We start from the raw sequence: 20,413 nt of genomic DNA on the forward strand, positions 1-20,413 counted from the left end.
GCTGTTCTGTACCGCCTGTCCTGTGAGTGGTTTGTGAAGCTATGGGCTTGGACCCCTCTGGCTGAGGGTAGGAATGGTTTTGAACTGGCTGGCTTGTTTTCTAGTTATGAGTGGTAGGAAAACACAGCGCTGGGGCTGGAAATGGCTCTAGTTCTGAGATGGGGCCAACCCATAGTGCTGTAGTAAGGCCTTTTTCCCTGCTCTGCTGTGACTTTCATCATACAGCAGTAGCCTTTTTTTGTTGTTGTTGTCCTTTTCTTCTGCTTGGGCAAATGGTACTGAGAGCAATATTCTATACTCTTTGCTGTGCACCAGTGGATCCCTTTTACTCAAAACCTCTTGGGGGAGCCAAATCTACCTTTTGCATCCTCTGTCATGAGTAGCGGAGGCAGCAGCTTACAGCCTCGAAGGACTTGCCGCTCTCCTCTTGTGTTTCCCTGGCTGTGTCTGTTACAGCAGGTGCAGGAAGCAGTATCTGTTTGCTTGTGCAGTCTTTGAGGAGGACGGAGGGCCAGTTGGTAGCAGTGTTACGTTAACTGGTGCTTGCCTGTAGTGTAAGGGCTTTTCATAAAGCAGTAAGGTTTTATTTGACTCTCAAAGGCAGTGTGTGTTCAGGCAGGTGTATGAGTGCTATTTCCTCTGCTCCATGAAATTGTACAACTATGACCAGCAAAGTTCTTGCCTACTTTGCTCCATGTGATCTAGGACTGTAAGGGCAGTACTGCATAAAGTAGAGGTGTGTGCAACTAGTCAGATGAAAAAATTCTACTTAATCTACTTTGTGGAGCATAAGCGCTCCAAAGGGAATCTTAGATCTTTGTATTCTCGAGAATAAGTCAGGATTTGCACTGGTTGTTTTTCCAAGCATGCTGGTGTAAGGGTGTATACAAGAGAAGGCATCCCTCAAGCATCGTTCCCATCAGAATTCTTTTTAGATCACATCAATCAAATGCTTAGAAATGCTTGTGATCCTCATTTATTGTAGAACTGGATTTCAGGTCTTGCTACAGCAGAGAGGTGTGCTGCACAGCACCCTTTGTTTAGGTGTGTGGTGGGAAATAGAAGGAAAGAAGCAACCATTAATGGGCTCTCAGCATCTGCAGGCATGTTCTGGCTGTACTAATGGCTTCTTCTGAAGTCCTCAGAATTGGTGTTCTAAGAAGCAAAGTATTTGAGTCCTCCTGCAGGGTAACACTAAATCCAGAGTTACAGTTCAGGCATTATCCAAACACCGTAGGGCTCTGAAAGATTTATGGGGCAGACTGAGAGGAGGAAAGTAGTAGTTAGTTATTTCTGGGTCAAATTATTGCTGTCAGCAGAAAGAAACCTCTGTACATCTGACTTCAGGTGAGTAAATGCCCTTGCTCTTTGCAGCCTGGTTATAGCGAGCCACTATTTCTGATTCATACGATAAGAGGAAGAGACTGAGAATGAGTCTGGCAGCTTTCCATTCAGGTATTCTGTTTTTTGTCACTGCTGAAATCACTGGCTTTATCATCTGATTGGCAGGGATGAAACCCATGCAGCTGTGGCTGCCTCCTTAACCTCTGTCCCTGGGGAAAGCTGTGTGTGGGTGATGCTCATGGCCAGAGTTCAGGAGGGCTCCCTGTGTTGTTGCTTACCTGACTGCAGGTGGTTGCCAATGCGGTCTTCAAACACTGTGCTCTGGAATGAGTCCTGCTACTACCAGAGCAAAGCAGCAGCCACCCACACCTGTCAGAGCTGTCCCAGCCTTCTGGGTGCCAGGGGTGTGACAGAGGAAGCGTTCCCTGCTCTGTCACCTCTTCTTTGTTACCGTTAGAGTAGAGTGGGTGAGACCTTTAAGTCCTGAGGTCTGACTGAAATCCCAGAATTAGGGCTTTTTTCACATCTGCTTCTTTTCAATGAAGGGCGCCTGGGTAAACTTCACTTGAGTAGCAAAAATGCAACTTTCCTTTATTACGCAAAAACGTGTGAACCCAGGACAGGGAAAGGAATGCCTCTTTATCCCTTGCTTTGAAGCATCAAGTTAGGTACGTATACTGAAACAATGCAAGGTGGTAAAACTGCAACTATCTTCCACAGAAGTTTTTCAGTACGTTTTTGTCATTGTTAGAGAAGCGGAATAAATAACAGCAGCTCTGTATTTTAAAATTACGTTGTTAATAAAATCCCGGTACATTTACATAAATGACAACATTAATGTACAATTAACAAAGCATCGTAATATTACAGCAACAAAAGGGGGCCTACATTTTTGTACAGGTAGCTGGAGCAGCTGCTCGAAAATACCTTCTAAGATAGAGCCTTTTGTGGTGGTTTTCAGGCCGAACAGTGACAATTTTGTAGCATCTCTATGGCTTTCAGATAATAAATAGGGTTACTGAAGCTGGTGATCTTCAGCAGTGGATGTGCACACAAATTGGTGTGTGTGCTCTGACCAGCATGTCTGTCAGACGACTGATCCTGGGCGGATTGCTCTCCTTGCATGCAGCGTGCCTGTGATGCAAACCCTTCAGGAAAGCAGGGATGGCAGGTTTTGGTGAATTTGTTGAAGAATGTTATAGTTCATTCTCCTTCCCTTCATCTATTTAAACCATGTCTCTACCTTGCGTTGGAGCTTGTGTCCAGCTGAGCCTACCTCTACCAGTGTGCTTAGTTACAATATTAATTGTCAGATTTTTAAGTGGTAGTTTCCCACCTAAACTGTTGTTTTCTCTTCTCCTTCATCCACCTGTAGCCAATGAGCACATCTTAGCATATACTTTTGGAGGGTGCTTACGTAGATCAGGGGAACAGCTGTAGGTCGGTGAGAGCAAGGTGTGCAGTTGCATACAACTAACCAGCTTCTTAAGGTTGGGCTTATTTAAAAAGATAAGTGGCCTCAGACACAAAACTGTATCTTGAACTGTTTCCTTCTACTTAAGTCAGCTAGGAGAAAGTCCTTTCTGAACAGAAACATCCATCTGCTGTGAGCAAGGAAAAACGTGGATCTTGAGTATTTCGGTTGAGGCATCTTGTATAAGTGCTGCAGCCCAAATGTCAGAGTGCAGCCTACCTCGAGGCAGCAGGCAGCAGTGTGCTGTGCATGGTCTTCCCTGAGGTAGTGGAAACATCACCCCATGGATGAGGATGTGGAGGCAGAGACTTGATTCCAGAGCTTGTACCCCCAGCTTCTCTCCAGAGAGAGAGCAAAGCATCAAGCTGTATGTTTCTCATGGTCTTAGGGAGACTTTTATTGCTTATTTATGCTATCGGACAGTTTTTCAGCTTAGCGATAGCTGCTTCTACACCTGAGTCTTTTAGAAAGTATCTCTTATGATGTCAGGTCTCACAGATGATGTTCGCAAACATCTTTGTAAGGTAGAAGTGAATTGGGCTATCAAACCTTTGTAGCGAAAGGGTAGACAGTACTTTATCCTCTCAAACTGAACCAGATTAAACAATTAGCACAGTGAAACCGTATTTTAAAAGAAGTTTTCTCCCCTCCCTGCCCCAGCTGGGTTCTTCATATTAGGTGTGAAGAGTGAGTAATTCCAGAGTTAGTAGCTCCTACTCAGCCTCATACATCTACGCAATTTCTCCCTCAAGGTGCAAACAGTTCAGGGGAAAACTTATGCCGGAGTCTCTTGCCATGTGTGGAAACTGGTGTTTATTACTGCAGTGAAGGGGTCTGCATACATCAGCTTCTGTGTTCAGACTGCTGACTTGTTGAATGGGCAGTGGTCCATAGGATTAGAAAACTCCTTCTATGCGGCCTTTTTACAAGTAAAATATCTATGCATGTGAACTAGGTGGCCATTATGGTGCGTAGGCAGACGCTTAAGACTACATATTAGGTGTTAGATCTAGGTAAATTGCCTCACTTCTCTACAGGCCTGCATTGTACTTTGTTTGAATGGCAGCATTGATCTCTTCAGTTGGGGTTCTTTGCTTGCATCCCCGGTTCTCGATCGCACTGCTCACACAGTGTAGCTCTGACAGTAGTAGCACAGAGAAGCCAACTCCCCTCCTTCAGTGGGACGAGGCACCCCCCCTCGCCGATGGGGTTTCTGTTGTAGGGGACTTCCAGCGAGAACTGATGACTCCAGAAGGCAGACAGGAAAGCCTCAGCTCTGCTTGAGGCTGTGTCCCTGTGCAGTTTGAACCAGTGCTTCTGCCACTGCTTTGTTCCTGCTTCACACCCTTGAGGTGACGTACACAGAATGCAGGCGGCCAGCCAGGGCTGTCTGCAAGTCCCGCAGAGGGTCCAAGCCTTGCACTTTGCTGTTCCTGCTGTAGATCAGCTGTCTGAATGAGTCCTGCTCTAGAAGAGAGCTCATGTGTTTGAGGAAGAAGCCTTCACAAAAAGCTGCTAGTTCAGGTGCATTGTGAATCTGCAGAAGAGTACAGTCAGTTAGCTCTTTCTCTGTCACAGACCTAAAGAACGTGCCTGGGCCTAATTTCATTTCCGGTGTTTTCTGAGATTAAAAAAAACACAACAGTAATGACTATGGAAAAGAACTCTGGTAGGACCCGTGATGACTGGTGATTTCTTCTGATGCTTTTTGCAGGCACAGGTGTGAGCAGAGAGGCATTTAAGCTTTTTTTAATTTCTTCCCCTGGTGGCCTGCTGCTGGCAGAGCCGCGGGGCCTGCAGGCCAGTCGCTTCCTCTTAAAGGAAGAGAGCAGCTGGCTGATGAAGTGGCCAAGGTACCTGTTCTGCTGTGCAGGCAGGGAGTGCGTGCCACAACGTGAAGTACCGCAGTGCCAGATGGTGCGCACAACTCGTGGCAATAGGAAATACGGTTCTGCTAGAGAAAGGAGGTGAATGTAGGAAAATAGGGATTTTGCACTTCTGAAACATGGTAGGGGGGGCAGTTTGGCTGTGATCCAGTTCCCCTTCCTTCAGAACTGCTGGGGGCAGCTAGGTAACAGAAGAAAAATGAAGTGTTCGGAACTTGGAAGCAGTGTACACATACACCGGGGTTCTGGGAGCTTTGTGCAAATAGTTATTTAATGAAAAGTACTAAAGGCAAGGGAAGAATGGTCCTTTCCACCTCTCTACTGTTGCATAAGGTTAAATTTTAGGCTCTGAAATGGACCAGCCTGAGTTGCACAGGAAAAAAAAGGCCAAGTCTGATAGCCAGGCAGCAAAAAAAAATCAGTGCACCACTATGGGCAAAGTAAGGGTGCACATCACTGCCCCTAATGCTTCTGCTTGTCTTTTAAGGGATCTGATCTTGTGTCTGACAAACTTCTGGGAATGGCAGGTTATTTCCTCAATGATTTTACTGATAATGTAGGTTGGGTCGTTTGATATAAAGGTTTCTGCTAATTCTGGAGCTATAAAACACATACTTCAGCAGGAGTGCAGGGAAAGGGTTTGCCACTTAATTGCAGTACTGTATGATCAAGTGCCTCTGCTGCTCTGAGGATGCGAATCTCTCAGGCTTTGCTGGATGATGTTGCTGTTTCAGTGCCCCAAGTCATCTCTACACAGCTCTGTAGGGATCTCTCATCGATTTCATACATGATTGCTTTGGATGGAAAAACATACTAGTGTTGTGTAGGACTTCACGGGCTGCAACATAATACATCATCTCATTTGCGGTTGTGGCTGGGGCAGTTACCAGCATAGCAGGTACCTATTCTACGCCCATTATATTTTGTCACTGAAATGAGACTGCTGCTTCATTGTGATTCTTAAATAAGACAGTTTGGCACGTACCTTTGCATATTTATAGATGCTAACAGAGTTTTCCATGCTGATCGTCTGGGCACAGAGGATTTCACAGTGTCTCTGGAGGCCGTCCAGTTGAAACAGGCTGGCAGCCGACAACAGCTATTAGGAGGAGAGAAGCTCGTGAGCCTTGAAAGAGGTGGGGAACGTGGACAGACGGAACTGACGATCTCTTCTCTGAACAGTTTGTGAGTGCCTCGTTTAACGGCTCAGTCCTCACGAAGGAGCAGAAAGGCCACGAGCACAAGCTTGCTTCTCCTGCATCTGCGCTGCCTTTTGTCACTATGACAGACAAGACTTAGACTGCTGAACACCCCCTTTTCTCAAAACAAAGCGGAACAGCTGTGTGTAGTCTTTAGCAGCAAACTTCACTCTCACCAGACTGCTTGTGACTAAAACAGCATTATTGTAAGAGGACCTGTTTGTAACAGAGAAGCGCTCTTAGTCCGATCTTTGCTGAATCATAAATAGTGCTGTGGAAGCTCAGCTCGTTTCAGTTGTTTCTCTGTGATCTTTAAGCCCCTTGCTGTTTGGCCTGCTGCAGGCAACAGAGCTGTGGAATCGGCTACACCATCTCTGTGCCCCACCAAAAATGCTGTACAGCCTTATTGCTGCCTGCTTCCTTCTCCCAGCACAGAGAATAGGACATGTAGAGGAAGCTTTCACCCAGCTCTGGTACCAAAAGCACTGCAGTGGTGTATTTTTTTTCTCCTTGCATCTCATGGACGTAGTATCAAATCATTGCTAATTCTCATTTCCAAGAAAGTACATTGAAACTTTGAACTTCTCTACTCTTGGATTGCAAGCTTGCTGTTAGCTCTTAGCTTTTGCCTTTCAAACCCTGTTTATGCCCCAGTGCACTTAACAAGATTAGAAGAAAATGCTCTCACCTCTAAGATATCAGTGGTGGGAATTTCCATGGATTCTGTTCCTCCATAGTATAAGTACTGCATCAGCATCTGGAATGGGAAGAAGGCCAGCCGTGAAGCTGTTATCACTGAAGTCACAGGGGGCTGTGAATGACTGCACTCCCCTTCCTGAGCAGACAGGGATTGCACAGTATGCTGGCTCCCATCTCCGCTTTGCTTTTTTTTTTTTCCCTAGCATTGCAAGTTTGCTGCTTTCTAATATGTCTTTCTTCTCGGGCATTGAAGAGGGCCCTGCTGAAGATTTTAAGCTGAGAGAGTGACAGTGTGTCTCCAATACGAACATCCTTGTAAAAACGTTCTTGTTTGGTAAAGCCTTGCAGGCTGGTCACACACAGCTGCCAGCTAGTTGGAGCACTGAGTCTGCCATGCCATGAGCATGTGTGTTGCAGGGACCCCCCCAGCCACTTGCCTCCCCTGCTGTGCTTCTAATCAGCTTCCAGCCTCCCCCACCACCCCCATCGGGGCAGGAGGAAAAAGCCTAATTGTTTGCAGCAACGGCAGTTGGGGCTCTTTGATCTCCATGTGTGCACCCCAGCTAAACCAGGACTGCCGTGTCTAGGGAACGGCTCAGTTTGGTATTGGAAAGGGAAGTCACTCCCCTGTTCTTATACTGTGGAAGCAGGTACGGATACATGCTGTGCTTACCACTTCTAACAGTAGTGGTAACAAAATTAGGCTTGTACTTGTAAAGTTTTCTTATTTGAGCAATGCAAGCACAGGGAAGGCAAGCTGCTTTCCAGCAGAACCTAGAGCTCCACTGATTCAGTTTGCTGCCCCATCCTCTGAGTACTGCAACTGAGATTACTGTAGAATGTCAGAACCTCTTTAACTAGCCTGATTTTTATTTACCATCAAATCATCTAGCTTCAGGAAATATTTCCACTGTTTTACTTCTTTTCAACTAGTTGCACTCTTCAGTGAAGCAAAAGTTTATCTTCAGAAACCTTTTGATGTAAAAATATTGTTAGGGAGGTTTGTTTAATTCCACTTGATTCTATTTTACTTTTGTCACTTCCTGAACTGCAGAGTTAGGTGTTGGATAGATGACATCCAAACCTGTAGAGCCCCTTTCAAGTAGGACCAAGCTGTTCCAACAGGCAACTTCCATTCTCCCAGTGTGAGGTGATGTTACTGTTGACCGGCAGCTTTGTATGCATCATAGAAAGAGCCTCAGCTCTGTACTGAAGCAATTACACAACCCATTCTGCACTGTAGATTTCTCTGTTCTGTACCTTACTTCCAAATTTGAGGTGCAGACCTGGAAAGCTGGAATAACTTAACTGGCACACTTCACTGCTTGTGTTTGTCCTTGGGTACGTGCTAAGTAACCAACTTTATCTACATCATGAATTTTAGGCCCATTAAATCCAGAAAAGTCATACAAGTGAAGTGAAATTCTTGATTTTTGAGCCTTTCTTGAAAAGGATGTCACTAATTTCTGATAATGTGATTTGAATTAATATGAAGCCCAGTAGTCTGCCTGCAAGTAAGCTTACCTTTTGGCTATCAGAACATGAGATCTGCCCAGAAACCTTTTAGTATAAGACTGTTTCACCTGCTTTATGGAAGAACCAACTGCCTAGTGAGATTATAAAAATACAAGCTGTAAGTTTTTGTTTGAATTTGGTCCTAGCTGAAAAGCTTGACACAGACATCAGACCCATGAAATAGAGGTTGAATTTCAGCCCATCTCTATTTGTAGATTATCACAGATATTAAGTCTCGGCCCTCACAGCTTCGAAGTATGTGAGAAGATGAGTAAAGAAAAGGTGGGATGTGCTACATACCTTGAAAATATTGTATTTCATATCGCTAATTTCAACAGTCTTGCTTCCATGGCTGTCGTGTTCCGTTTTATTGGTCATTAGAGTCTTAAACCTGTGAATAATTTTAATAGATTTCTGTATTATTACTTCACACACTCATTGCCTATTGACAAACAGCCTAAGCAAGGTGAAAGATCTTGTTTTGGTTGTCAACTTAAAAAGGGTAACAAAAAATTCCTTTTAATCCAAAGATAACTGCTTTGGAACTTCAGGGGCAAATTAACTGGTAAACTGCACAAGTCTCGTTCAATCCCACATCATCATAGTTGAAAACACTTATTTTGCCAGTGAGAGAGAGATGTGTGTGTACCAGTCACAGATGAAACATGGAACAATTGTGGCTCTAGCTAGCAAACTGAGAGGGGGAATGGAGAAGGCATGTAATGCCGGGGTTTGTACACTCCCAACTACTGCAGAGGTTTCTAGGGGTTACTACTGGTCCGTTCTTGTCAGTGCAGCCCAGGATTTCCTTAATACATATTAGGAATGACTAGGAAAGACTAAATGGCTACAAAATCCTTATATGCTGTATTCTTAACACTAGCGAAGATGAGATGGATTGATCCTGCAGCCCTGAATTATGTCTGCAGTCCATATCCTCAGCAGCTGCATTACTGCAGGGAGTGATTAAGAGTTAATCACAAAAAATAAAGAAGGATCAGAGCTTCCTTTTATATTACGTACAGAGCTGTAGAAAGTGACTTATTTACCTGTTAGATGCAGTAACCAGCAGGACTTTGTGTGCATAAAACAGCTTCCCTTCTACTAAGAAAGTCACATCAGACATTTCTTTATTATTTAGAAAGTGAGGATCTGTTAAGGTAAGAAAAGAAAATGAGGATGAGGTTGTTGGGTTTTTTTGAAATGATATATGCTCTAAAAGAATTACAAAAGCTTCAGTGTTTGGGTGAGCATCTTACCTAGCCGAGCTGGCAGCGTCTTGTGGATCTCAGGAATACTGGGTATAGGACTGCTGCCATAGCAATGGGTGAAGATGGATGCAAGCTGCTGATTGATAGAATCATTCTGTGAGGAGGACAGAACAGATATCAATCACTTGTTTTTGATGTGCCCTGGCTTATACAATAGCAAAAGACCTGGCTCAAACACTTGATTTTGATACGGTTACAAAACTAATGATTACTTTGCTGGTTTTGAGGATATCGAACATGAGCTGCAACCCTTCATTAACCAGTTCCTCATTATAGTCTTCTTCCTTAATGGTGACGAATTCCCGTAAGAGGGTCTGTACCACCGAGTAGCGAGACTGGTAGAAGGTTGTCCGTAGTGATTCAATCCACACGTGGAGCTTCCATGGGACTCCTGTAGCCAGACCAAAAGAAAGGTGATGAATACAGAAATAACAGTGAGTGGATACCTCTGTCAGTACGTAGTAACACTGAAGTGTTAGTATTGAAGTGGATCTTTACCTGTTGCTTTACAGCAGATACATTTTTGTCTTGTCATTAAAGGTGACTGAGCTGGGTCACTGACAGATTAAGTGACATGTCTACAGCAGCAGAGGATTGGTAAACTGGTCCAGGACCTTCTGCTGATTGTTAAGGACCAGAGACTCCTTGTTGTGTGTTTAGCTTCATCATGGATCAGAACCACGGAGTGAATTTGTACTAAACTTGTTTGAATACCTGACCCTACACATAGCATGAGGTCCTTTCTTGTGGTTGACAGTAGGCACACAAACTTAAAAGCTTCTCTTTTCTGCCTTCAGATCAAATCTGTTCTTTCACCACTAGATCAAATTGAGTTTAACCCCTGACGTTACCTTGTGTTAAAGGGGGTAGCCTTATAAACAGAGTATATGAGGGAGAGAGATGCCCCTTGCTTTTGATTATTAGGAACAGAAGTGATGGACATCCCATAGCAGTGGGAATTTGAAAAACTAGTGAGAAGCCTTAAATCCTTTTTAAAATTTAAATTACATACAGCTGTTACCCAGAAACTTAGGATAGATTTCCAGTTGGGGTTGCAGGCATTTGTCCAAATGAAACGGGGAAAAAAGCTTTATGTTCCCTGAATGCGCACAAGACTTGAAAAATAAATGAAGAAAACACCTTACCAAGTCCTCTGAGCTCCATGGTGATGTCTACGTAGCCGTGCTCAGCACTGTAGTACATGGCCTCTTGCAGGGCCTTCATTCTTGTTTTACATAGCTTGACCTGTCCCTCATTGGAGCTGCCCTGGCTGGAGGTGTCACTCTCCACTCCCTCAGCCAGAATCTCCTCCAGTGAGAGGACGTCTCCCTTCAGTTGCTGGGGCTGGGTCAGGAGCTTGCGCAGAACGTTCCTGAGGAGGAACAAGTAGTATTGCTTATTAATACACAGAATAGCAGTAATTCAGACAGGACTGTTGTGATTTGGGTTTAGAGGGATGGCTTAGCAAATAATTTCCTTCCCAAGATAGAGCTGTGCTTTGGCAGACATCTCGTGGATACAGAGCAGCATTTATGCCTCCTGTCCTTCCCCCCAACAGCAAGGTAAAAATTGATGCCCTTATAGCAGGGACAAATTAATGCAATATGCTCTTGTACCCTAGCAGTACCAGGGCACGTTTCAGAGGGTTGGGGCAAACTGATTTTTATTGCAGCCTATACTTTGGTACACTTCTAGAAGCAAATTTCCTTCTGCCAGCTCTGTCTGTGGTAACACCTTAAGCTCTGAAGTAAGAATTACAAAGTGTCTGTTAGAAGCCTTGCTGTTTCCCTCATTGACCAACTTGAGCACTGTTGTTTTAGTCAGCCTTACTTTCTGTACCAGTAAATAGAAACCATAAAAAATGACAGTTCTGCCTCACTAAAGCCAGGGAGAATTTTCTGGTTTGGAATTTCACAGAGCAGTTACAAGAAAGACGTTTTCTTGTGTCCAGACAGCCGCTTTAGGCAGCTTGCATCACTGGTCTCCCTGCAGACAGCTGCAGCCATCTGCAGTGAACATTCTCATCCCTGGGAGTCCACCCAGACACGCAGCTGTGACCCCGCACTGCCACTATCTGGTGCTCTCCTTGCACCCCCGCGACTCCATGTGACTAGAGCTGGGGAACTGCAGGCTTTCCATCACCCTCCCCTACCTGACTGGAGAATAAGCCTTGAATTTGTTTGCATGGTTGGATGTCACAGCAGGTTGCGGGAGGGGAACGGAGTTGGGATCAGAACAGTGTTTCTGTAGTTTCACACTGTAAATAACAGCATTAGGCTGTTCCAGCCCTGCTGAGTTTGGGCCTCATTTGAACTTGGGATGTTTTCCCTGGTGTAGCCAGATGTGTGATGTGCCTGGAGGTGCGCTTTTGGCTCTGCTGTAAAGTACATCTGTGTGCCAACAAGGTAGCTGCTACTGAGCACGGTGCCATAAAGGCGTGTGGTAACGCTGCAGGAGACCCCCTGGATATCACTCAGCCCATCTCTGTGGGCGGTGTGAGCCTGTTTTAATTGGCTCGTTATGCTGACATTTGTCTGGGAATGAAAGAAATTCTGGATGAGTTTGTACATAATGTCTTATGCAAGCAGGGTTAGAAAGCCCAGTCTAGCTTTTCAGTGTGTTAATGACCGATCTCTTAGTTGGTCATCCAGAAACCGATGATACGTTCAACTGAATTCTGTAGCAGTTTATTTTTGCCACTTCTTAATGTGACTGGAATCTGTCCCAATATCATGAACTGCTATCTTTGCAGCTAGCCCATCAGTGGAACTTAACTTAATCTGCTAAAGTATGGGCTAGAACCAGCTCTTCTCTTTACCCTCTCAGTGCTGCAGAGGAAGACCAGCAAATGAGAGAAAAAACAAGTGACCTTTCTGTTGCATTCTGTGCTTTTGACCAAAATATAATCCCTTTCTTTTTTAAAAGTTACTGAATAATGAAAAACCTGCATGATTTTATTTTTCCTCAAAGGAATGCAACAGAAAGCAGCTACTGGCTTATAGAATCAGTCAATTCCCCCCAGCACTACCTACTTCATAATTGGAATAATCAGAGAAACTAAGCACTGCTAAAAATGGTTGCTGTCAGCATAGCCTTAACACCATCTTCTGAACTGCACACCCAGGGATTTGGGCATAAGATAAGCAATACACCTACGATGTGTTAGCCTTAGGCAAAAAAACTCTTCTGAACACGAATGGAGCTTTACCTGTGTCCATGTGCAGCTGAGTGACTGAAACAATTCATATCTTCATGAAGTGAAGATGACATGCCATTGACTTCCAGCATACTCAGGAGGGGGTCGGCACCCCTGCTTAGCAATAGGCTGACCAACTCGTAGTTCCCTAGGGAACAATTAACAGAAATATCACATCTCTTACTTTTCTAACTCAGGACTGTTATCAAGCAAAGTGTACCAGCAGGTTTTAGGCTGTTAACTAAGGCTTTCAAAGCATCCTGTAAGCGTGCGTTAGGCTTCATGACATCTCTGAGAAGAACGGACTCACAGAGCAGCTAAACTACACAAGAATGCACACCTAGCTAGAGGCAGAAAGAAAATTAAACTGGTCTGGCACTTTCAGTACACACGAGCAGCCTCAGCTGTCCAGTTGGTGGGTGAGGTTAACAGAGAAGGCCAGAAGGGAGCTGCTGATCACGGCTTCCATAAAGCCACCTTATAGACAGGTATATTGTTGCAGTTCACATTCACCTGGGCTCTTTTCCCCTATTTTCATAAGATATAGCAGTGAGTGGTGGCAAGAGGCCTTGCACAATGTGCATCTTTCACTGTGGCATAGGGGGAGGAGGCCTTTTTTTTTTTATCCTCTCAGTAAAGCTTGGAGCAGATAAGGCAGAGATTTGTGTTCAGGAAGGCACAAAAATAAAGCAGAAGGAAATGAAAGGGGGAAAAAAGGCTAGAACTGACATGCTGAAAAACAACAGGTACTTTTAGACTAGCACAGACTTGTTCATAGGATGCTAAAATCTTTACAGAGCTAGGTAGAAGAAATGCAGAATTTTACTCGTATTTAATAAATAAAACAAATGTCTTTATATAGCAGTTATTCTTTCCTCAGGCTGAATTTAAACTTGTTAATTTCTGCATCTGGAAGTTATCTAGATCCAAGACATGCCTAGGCTAGACAGTAGCTGTTTTATGTTTCTTCACAGAGCCCTGTGCAAAGGAGGAGCTGTTTCAGCTTAAGTATGGAGGCTGCTGGCAGGAGATAATAGTGGGTGCTACTGGCAGAAGTGGGCACTCATTTAGTGCCCATCAGCTGTTGCACGATTGTTGTCAGTCACTGCCAACTCAGGCTGAGTTCATATTAGTGGCTTAGAAATGAGGAAAAAAATGCTGACTATCTAACTCCTGGTGCTGCCCGGTTGGTATCTTTGCTGTCTCTACAGCACCTGCAGACCACAGTGCAGAGCAAATCCTAACACATTTTACAGATCCCTGACCCAGGCAACAGTCAGTTGTGCTTGTTTTGTGATAGCAAGAAACAGAGCGTGCCGTGGTTGCGTGTAACTTACCTGCAGCTGAAGCCAGTTGAAGTGGGGTCTCGGCATAGTTGTCTTCTCCACTGTTAACAGCAGAGCCCTCAACGTGGGCACCGGCATCCAAGAGTAGCTGCAACAGACACAGTAAAAACAAGGAGTTGAGAAAACAGCAGTGCACACCAGAAAAGGTTGTGAGCTAGGAAGGAACACCGGAAGATTCATGAAGAAGTGTATATACACACAAAGGGAACATCTTGAAGGCTACAGCAAAATACCTTTTGTGGGGCAAGTTCCTCATGCGTGTCTTTGATCAGCCTAGGGCTAAAGCCTCTACACAAATGTCAGTTCAGAGATTTATTTTCTTTTGCTTTACTGTACTTTCAGCAGTGAATTTACGCTAAAAAAAAAATTCTCAGCTGACAGACTGGAGAATATCTACTCTTCTTTTTAATTTCTTATTATGAACTTGGTTTTACTGCTTGTAATTTCCCAACTCCAAAGAGCTCTGCAATCAGAGTATCTCTTGAGCATAAGGAGTTCATCTTATTTAGTTTCATGATGTGTGCAGGAAGCAGGGTACACCTTCAGGGGAATTAGCCCTTGAGGCCAAACGCAGCCCTTGGTCTCTCCTAGGCCCCGTGGAGCCTTTATAAGGAGGCCCTAGCAGCCTCAGTGATTTGCCACGCACAGAAGTGGCTTTCTTTGAACACACCGAGCTACTCACAGAGGCAACTGCACATCTCCTAGACAAAGGGGAGGTTATGCATCTCCTATGGCCAAGCAGTGCTGGCAGTCAGAGCAGCACCACTGCAGCAACAGTGATGAGCGCTGTGCTCCAGCCAGCAGCAGAGGTTCTTCCTCTGAGTGTGAGCGTCCAGAGGGCTGTAATGGGTAACACTGTCACAATTAAACAGTTTCAGCCATCCCTGATTAATGGGATATACATTCACGTTTTTATTATAAAACTAAAACTGTTTGTAGGGCATGACAACTGGTTCATTGGCTGGTTTGTCAACGAATAGCTGAGATGCCAACTATTCCAAGTAATGATCCTATGGCAGGCCTTACCTGGAATAGTGATTTCATACACAGAATCCAGAGAAAGCTCACATCTACCCTTAAAGGATGGTTGCCAAAGGAAAGATTTTATACGATCTTTAAAAGTTTTAAAGCAAGCAGACACAGTGGGTATGCAGCCCAGTAGGAACTTTGATCCATCTGGCTATAGCTCCTGGGAGAATCACACTCTTATCTCTCACGTAAACTAAGGCTGTGCTGGCAATTTGCCAGGTGGGATCTAGTCTTTGTAATTATTTACAAACATACACAAAATATGACTGTATGCAACCTCCCTTTGCTTACATCTTTTTTTCCCTTTGAGCAGAAGGTAAATTAAATTCAGCAGTTACTGTCTTGTTTTGGTATTGGTTCTGAGTTCTCCTTGAAGTTTGAGCAGAATTTCCAGGATTCCACTCTATTCTGCTGCCCCTTGCATTCATTCCATGGATGAGGGAGCAGGGTGGGTGGATGCTTAAGCGCTTCAGTCCCTCATTATCTTGGGCAAAGATTCCTGACCAAAGACTTTCTTCTGCTTACCTGAACAACAGATATATGCCCATGTAACACAGCAAAGGTGAGAGCAGTCCAGTGCCGGCTGTCAGGATGGACTGAAGGGTACCGTGGAGAGGTGCTGGGAACCTGGGCAAGGAAACCAGGTAGTTATTAATCACTGCAGCATCTGTCTTCCATAATCTTCAGACTTCCACATAACTGGCTTTCCCTTTGTAAGTGATGGCCCCAGGGAATGGTAACAAATACCATTTAGTAAACACTGCCAGCACTACTCACTCTGTCCAGTCCTCTGGGCCTTTTTAATGGGCTTGTTGGTTTTTCCTAGCGGCAGCTCTTTAAGGAAGGAGGCCCCTTCACCCCCACCATGCCTATTAGACTTGCCAGTGAGCGCTCCAAGAAGTCCTGAAGGTATTTTCCCCTCTCCCAAACCTCTGAAGCAGCGACTTCTGAAAGAAGTGCCTTGCCCTCAGATTGGGGCAGAATCTTCCAGAAACAAAGTTGGTAGGAGAAATCTGATAGTGATTTAATAACTGCTCTTGTTAATTTACAGACTTAAGGATGAATGATGATGAGGAGGTACTCCATTACTTACCGGTATATCTAAATTTGCTCCGGCATCTATAAGCATTTGGACCATTGCTTCATCTCCAGCAGCACAGGCATACATCAGTGGAGTCATACCCTTTAGGGGAGAGGAAAAAAAAAGTTACCTTTCTATATCAACAGCAGATCTGTCCCAGACACAGAGTTTGAATCTTAGGTACGGAGTGTGAGAGTGTGTGTGTGTGTGTGCATACGTGTATGCTGAAAACGTTTTGGTTTCAGTGCAGCACTGGCTCAGTGTGCTCACATGGAAAGGCAGTGTGATCAAAAATCAGAGGTCAAGACTGCTACAGTTACTGAGCTTCACATCATAGGCTGCAAAAAAGAAATAGCCTTTTTTTTTTTTTAATCATTTGTAGCCAGATGAACTGAAAGCAGCACACAGAAACTTATTTGGGAACGTATCCTTATTACTAAAATGCTACTTGCCACAATATTTCAGCATTTCAATCCCATAAGTCTGTCTCTCTCTGTTTAACCAACAAATTGTGATGGCTCAGAGATGAACTGAGAGAAATAAGCCTTACTTAGAGAGTTAATTCCAGAAGTAGCTAAGGACAGAAAGGAAAACAGGCCAGTCAAATCCATTCCTGCTCATATCCTGTAGCATTTTGTCCCCTTTAATTACTTTGGATGTTTGACTCATTCACAGGTACTATCTCTGCTGTTCATTGTGTAGTAATACAAGTTCAGCTTTAGACAGCCGTATCAAAATAGAAGCACATCTCAAATAGCAAAGTTCTGGTTTTGAATCTGCAAAGGCATCCTTTCAGAACAGACACAATTCCAGTCTTCCTACGCATAAGGAAGCTATACCCATTTGCAAAAATTCTTCAGGGGTGAGGGGCAGAGTAGGTTTAGCTTACTGGGGCTTTGCACAAGAGACCAACTGTCTAATACAGACAAGTAAATTTAACTGAGAATTCAAAAATGAGCTCGTATTTATTGCCACGGTCAGGGTTCTAAAACTACCAAGTTTCTATAGAAATACATACATACTTATTTCCCCAACTCAGTTTTGCATTCCCTGCTTGCTGCTCAGTATTCATGGGGAAGAAGAGATTCTGGTTAGAAACACGGGAGCAGTACTCTGCAAACACAGCAGCGCTGCCAGCGCTGTCTGGTCCCCTTGTTCACAGTGGGACTGGCTAGAGGAGGACATCAGCAGGATGATAACAAGACTGTAAATAAATGACAGCAGTCCTCAACCTTTCCAAAGTTGCCTACAAAGCAGGGTCCTTACATAGGAAAAAAAGCAAAACTTCTCCCAGTTTGCTGGCTGGCTGCAGAGGAGTGCCATGATACTACAGTACTTGTTCACAGGGCAAAGTATCAGAGAATAGGGCAGTTCTGCTTTGGAAGAACAGCAGTCCTTAGGGCTATGTGAGCACAAACTACAAAAACATAAGAAAAAAAAAATCAAGAAAGTAAATGGCAGACTTGCATGATATAAATCTGCTACCAGCGTCACTTTAACAAAGTCAGTGTCAAGGGCACCTGTGAAATGATACATGTCTGTGGCCACAAAACTTATAGGATATGTAAATAAGGTGACTGCATAGTTAAATGTAGGCTTCTGCAGGAGCAGTTCTGCCCATGTTTGTATGCATTTTCATATACCTCTTAAATTGCAGGATGCTAGAAAGTACCATGGAATATTTATTCACTTCACAACTGGGTCTGAAAACCTCTCTACTTGAATGTAAATCCTTCCTACTCATAAATATCCTATTGTTTCTGAGACATGACAGGTCTTTCTCATTGCTGTGACATCTATAATGAATGTTTATTTGGGGGAGGTGGATGGTTGTTTTATTATTTTTTTTTTAAATTAGAAGGTAAATCAGTGCATTGAATGATGCCCCAGAGAGCAGACTGCTGTCACGTGATGGGACTGACAGCACAAACAGAGGCAGCTAAAGACTTCCCAGAGAAACAAGTCCCTGTGCTTAAATGCAGCTGAGCAGGGAATAGGTGAAAATGATGAGCTTTCAGCAAAGCTAATGCCAACTGATACCAGTGCTACTGGGATTCTCTGTGCTGTTTCATCTACCACACTGCACTGAGAACAGACAGTTCACTTCAAACAGGCAACCTGAGAGCCATCAGACAACATCACCTTTTGGTTGCTCATCACTGACCCAGATGGGATTTTGGCTGTTAAACCAGAAGAGTGGCACTGGCAAAAACCACTTGTTTTGACATTGTCTTCACGTTAAGACAACATCAGACTTCGCATTTGCAGCCAGTGTATTAACTTGTCTTCAGGCAGTGCCTGAGACAGACCTTCCAAGGAGCAGACCTGCATTCCAGCTGATAAAGAAACAATTCACTCTAGGCTCTGACTGGCTTGTGAGGGTTGCATGAAAGGGGGATTTCTATTTTTTTTTTTTCCTAAGAGATGAGTTTTCCACTCTAAAACATCAGCTAGAATTAGAGAATTTTTAGAGAGGCAACCTAATGCTTAAGACCTACACAGAAAGGAGCACACAGTTTGATGCAAAAACGTTGTGTGTGTATGGTTATATGGCATACCTGATCATCCATGGTGTTAACTCCATCAGCTCCCAGTGCATCTATGGCTTGATTGATCAGATCTGTCCTTCCGCAGTTCAACATTCGGAAACCCAGATCCTGCTGGAATTTTTCAGTAGCAGCCTTAGCATCCAGTCTCCGGAAGGAACTAAAGCAGCATTCAGGTCTGTGGAGGACAAAACAATTTATGGCTGTCACACAGCATCTCATTTCAAGGGCGCCTCTGGACCAGGCTACTGCAGCAGTGAGGTTACTGTGGTGGGAGAGGGCTCACAGGTTGCAAACCTGCAGCAACTCAGTTATCATTCATTCTGCTGCTTACTGGAAAAAAATAATGCTTTAAATAATTAGCTCTGCATCTTTCGTGAGAGAGTATCATGTGATAGGACATGGCTGTCACATGACAGTGCATCATACATAGACAAAAGCATATTCCAAGGAGGAGAAAGAGATGTAGAGAAGGTTACACATATACAAAACACCGGCCAAGTAGTAGTACTATGAGACCATTAGGCTGGCTGACTGCTAGACAGTTATTCTGAAAGAAGATCCTTATTTTTCAGATTGTTTTCCGGGGTAAAAAAAAAAAATCAAATTTCAAAAAAAGCCCCCCAAAAATTCCAATCTCAACCTTCTCCAGTGCCCCAGTGCCTCAAAGGAAATGAGGTAATGTTTCTGGGAGGCTCTATTAATTCCTTATCCTCCAGGTGACTATCAGATAGCCTTTATCTCATTTGGAAGTAGTCCAGAAATTACTGTCAGTCCCCCTGGTTGTGCTGAGAGCTCTGAGTTCCAGAGCTGGAGCCCTATCTCCCTCACTGACCAAGCGTTCCCAAATTGGAGGTGAGCACTGATAAGCTCAGCCCTTTGATGCTATTTCAGGCTGATGCCTTCTCTACTGGTTGTCTGGTTTCAGCACAAGCTCTTGTGCAAACTGTCAGTGAGCGAGATAGTAGTTTGCCAGGTTCCTTTGAAAAGTGAGACTCTTTCAAGGAGGCTAACCTGGAAACTCTGTATAGGCTGCCAGATAAGTAAAACAGTCGTCACTTAGAAGACTCAGGATGAATGGGACTCAAGTATTAATTCAGCTGGATATTTTGTATGCTTCTGAACTGCATCAGGGCCGATGACAAATGGGGCCCAGCTGCAGTGAAAAATATGCTGAGTTCACAAAACTCACTCCTCAGCCTGGTGAACAGTCCCATTGCATGCGGAAAAGCAGCATCACTGCAGCTGCATCGGGGTGCAATTTGAGGAGCAGTCAGCAGGGAAGCAGAGTGACAGCCTTGGAGTCACCCGCTCTATGGACATACATCCATAAATAAAATGCAGCTCCCGGGCAGGGAGCACAGATATCTGATCAGAAGAGATCTCCCAAGCATCCAGATCCTGGGTTAGGACGCGTGCAGTTCAGAGCACAGGATGACAGTAAGGTAAGGCTTACTGTTAGACATATGTGAATCCTAAAGAGAGCCTAAGCAATAAATCATCTTGCTCTAGTAAGGAAATTGGCACAGTATCATGATGTGACAATATTATTATATAGTAAAGGTATCATATTCTATATAATCACTATTATTATCCTATGCAAACAAGTGAAATAGGGCATTATAAGCTTGAAAGTTGTTGAACCTCAGAGACTAAATGATGTTTTTTAAGTACAGGTATCTATCTTTGCACACTGATTCTATTTATAGAATATCTATCAGGCACAATCCACCCTGTGCTGCTGGAGCAAGGGGAGGGGGGTGGGAGCACCATGCGCTGCTGAGCTCTGCAGAGCAAAGCAAGGCATTGTGCAGAGCTGTCAGAGGG

General features: G+C 44.2%; 1 protein-coding gene across 1 annotated transcript in view; it reads right to left on the reverse strand.

The window, feature by feature from the left end:
• Positions 1-1,909: 1,909 nt before the first annotated feature.
• The window catches only part of ABTB2 (ankyrin repeat and BTB domain containing 2), a 128,510-nt gene continuing 110,006 nt past the window's right edge, over positions 1,910-20,413 (reverse strand). Inside the window, exons 5-17 of the mRNA XM_040701801.2 lie at positions 18,599-18,764; positions 16,053-16,142; positions 15,485-15,586; positions 13,922-14,018; positions 12,597-12,732; positions 10,534-10,760; positions 9,601-9,779; positions 9,377-9,482; positions 9,167-9,269; positions 8,418-8,508; positions 6,592-6,660; positions 5,690-5,803; positions 1,910-4,355 (exon numbers count right to left, since the gene is read on the reverse strand). Coding sequence (XP_040557735.1) covers positions 4,158-4,355; positions 5,690-5,803; positions 6,592-6,660; positions 8,418-8,508; positions 9,167-9,269; positions 9,377-9,482; positions 9,601-9,779; positions 10,534-10,760; positions 12,597-12,732; positions 13,922-14,018; positions 15,485-15,586; positions 16,053-16,142; positions 18,599-18,764 — 1,678 coding nt within the window. The 3' untranslated portion in view covers positions 1,910-4,157. The remainder of the gene's footprint in view (positions 4,356-5,689; positions 5,804-6,591; positions 6,661-8,417; positions 8,509-9,166; positions 9,270-9,376; positions 9,483-9,600; positions 9,780-10,533; positions 10,761-12,596; positions 12,733-13,921; positions 14,019-15,484; positions 15,587-16,052; positions 16,143-18,598; positions 18,765-20,413) is intronic.

Source organism: Gallus gallus, chromosome 5, assembly GCF_016699485.2.
Source record: "Gallus gallus isolate bGalGal1 chromosome 5, bGalGal1.mat.broiler.GRCg7b, whole genome shotgun sequence".
Classification (NCBI taxonomy): Eukaryota; Metazoa; Chordata; class Aves; order Galliformes; family Phasianidae; genus Gallus; species Gallus gallus.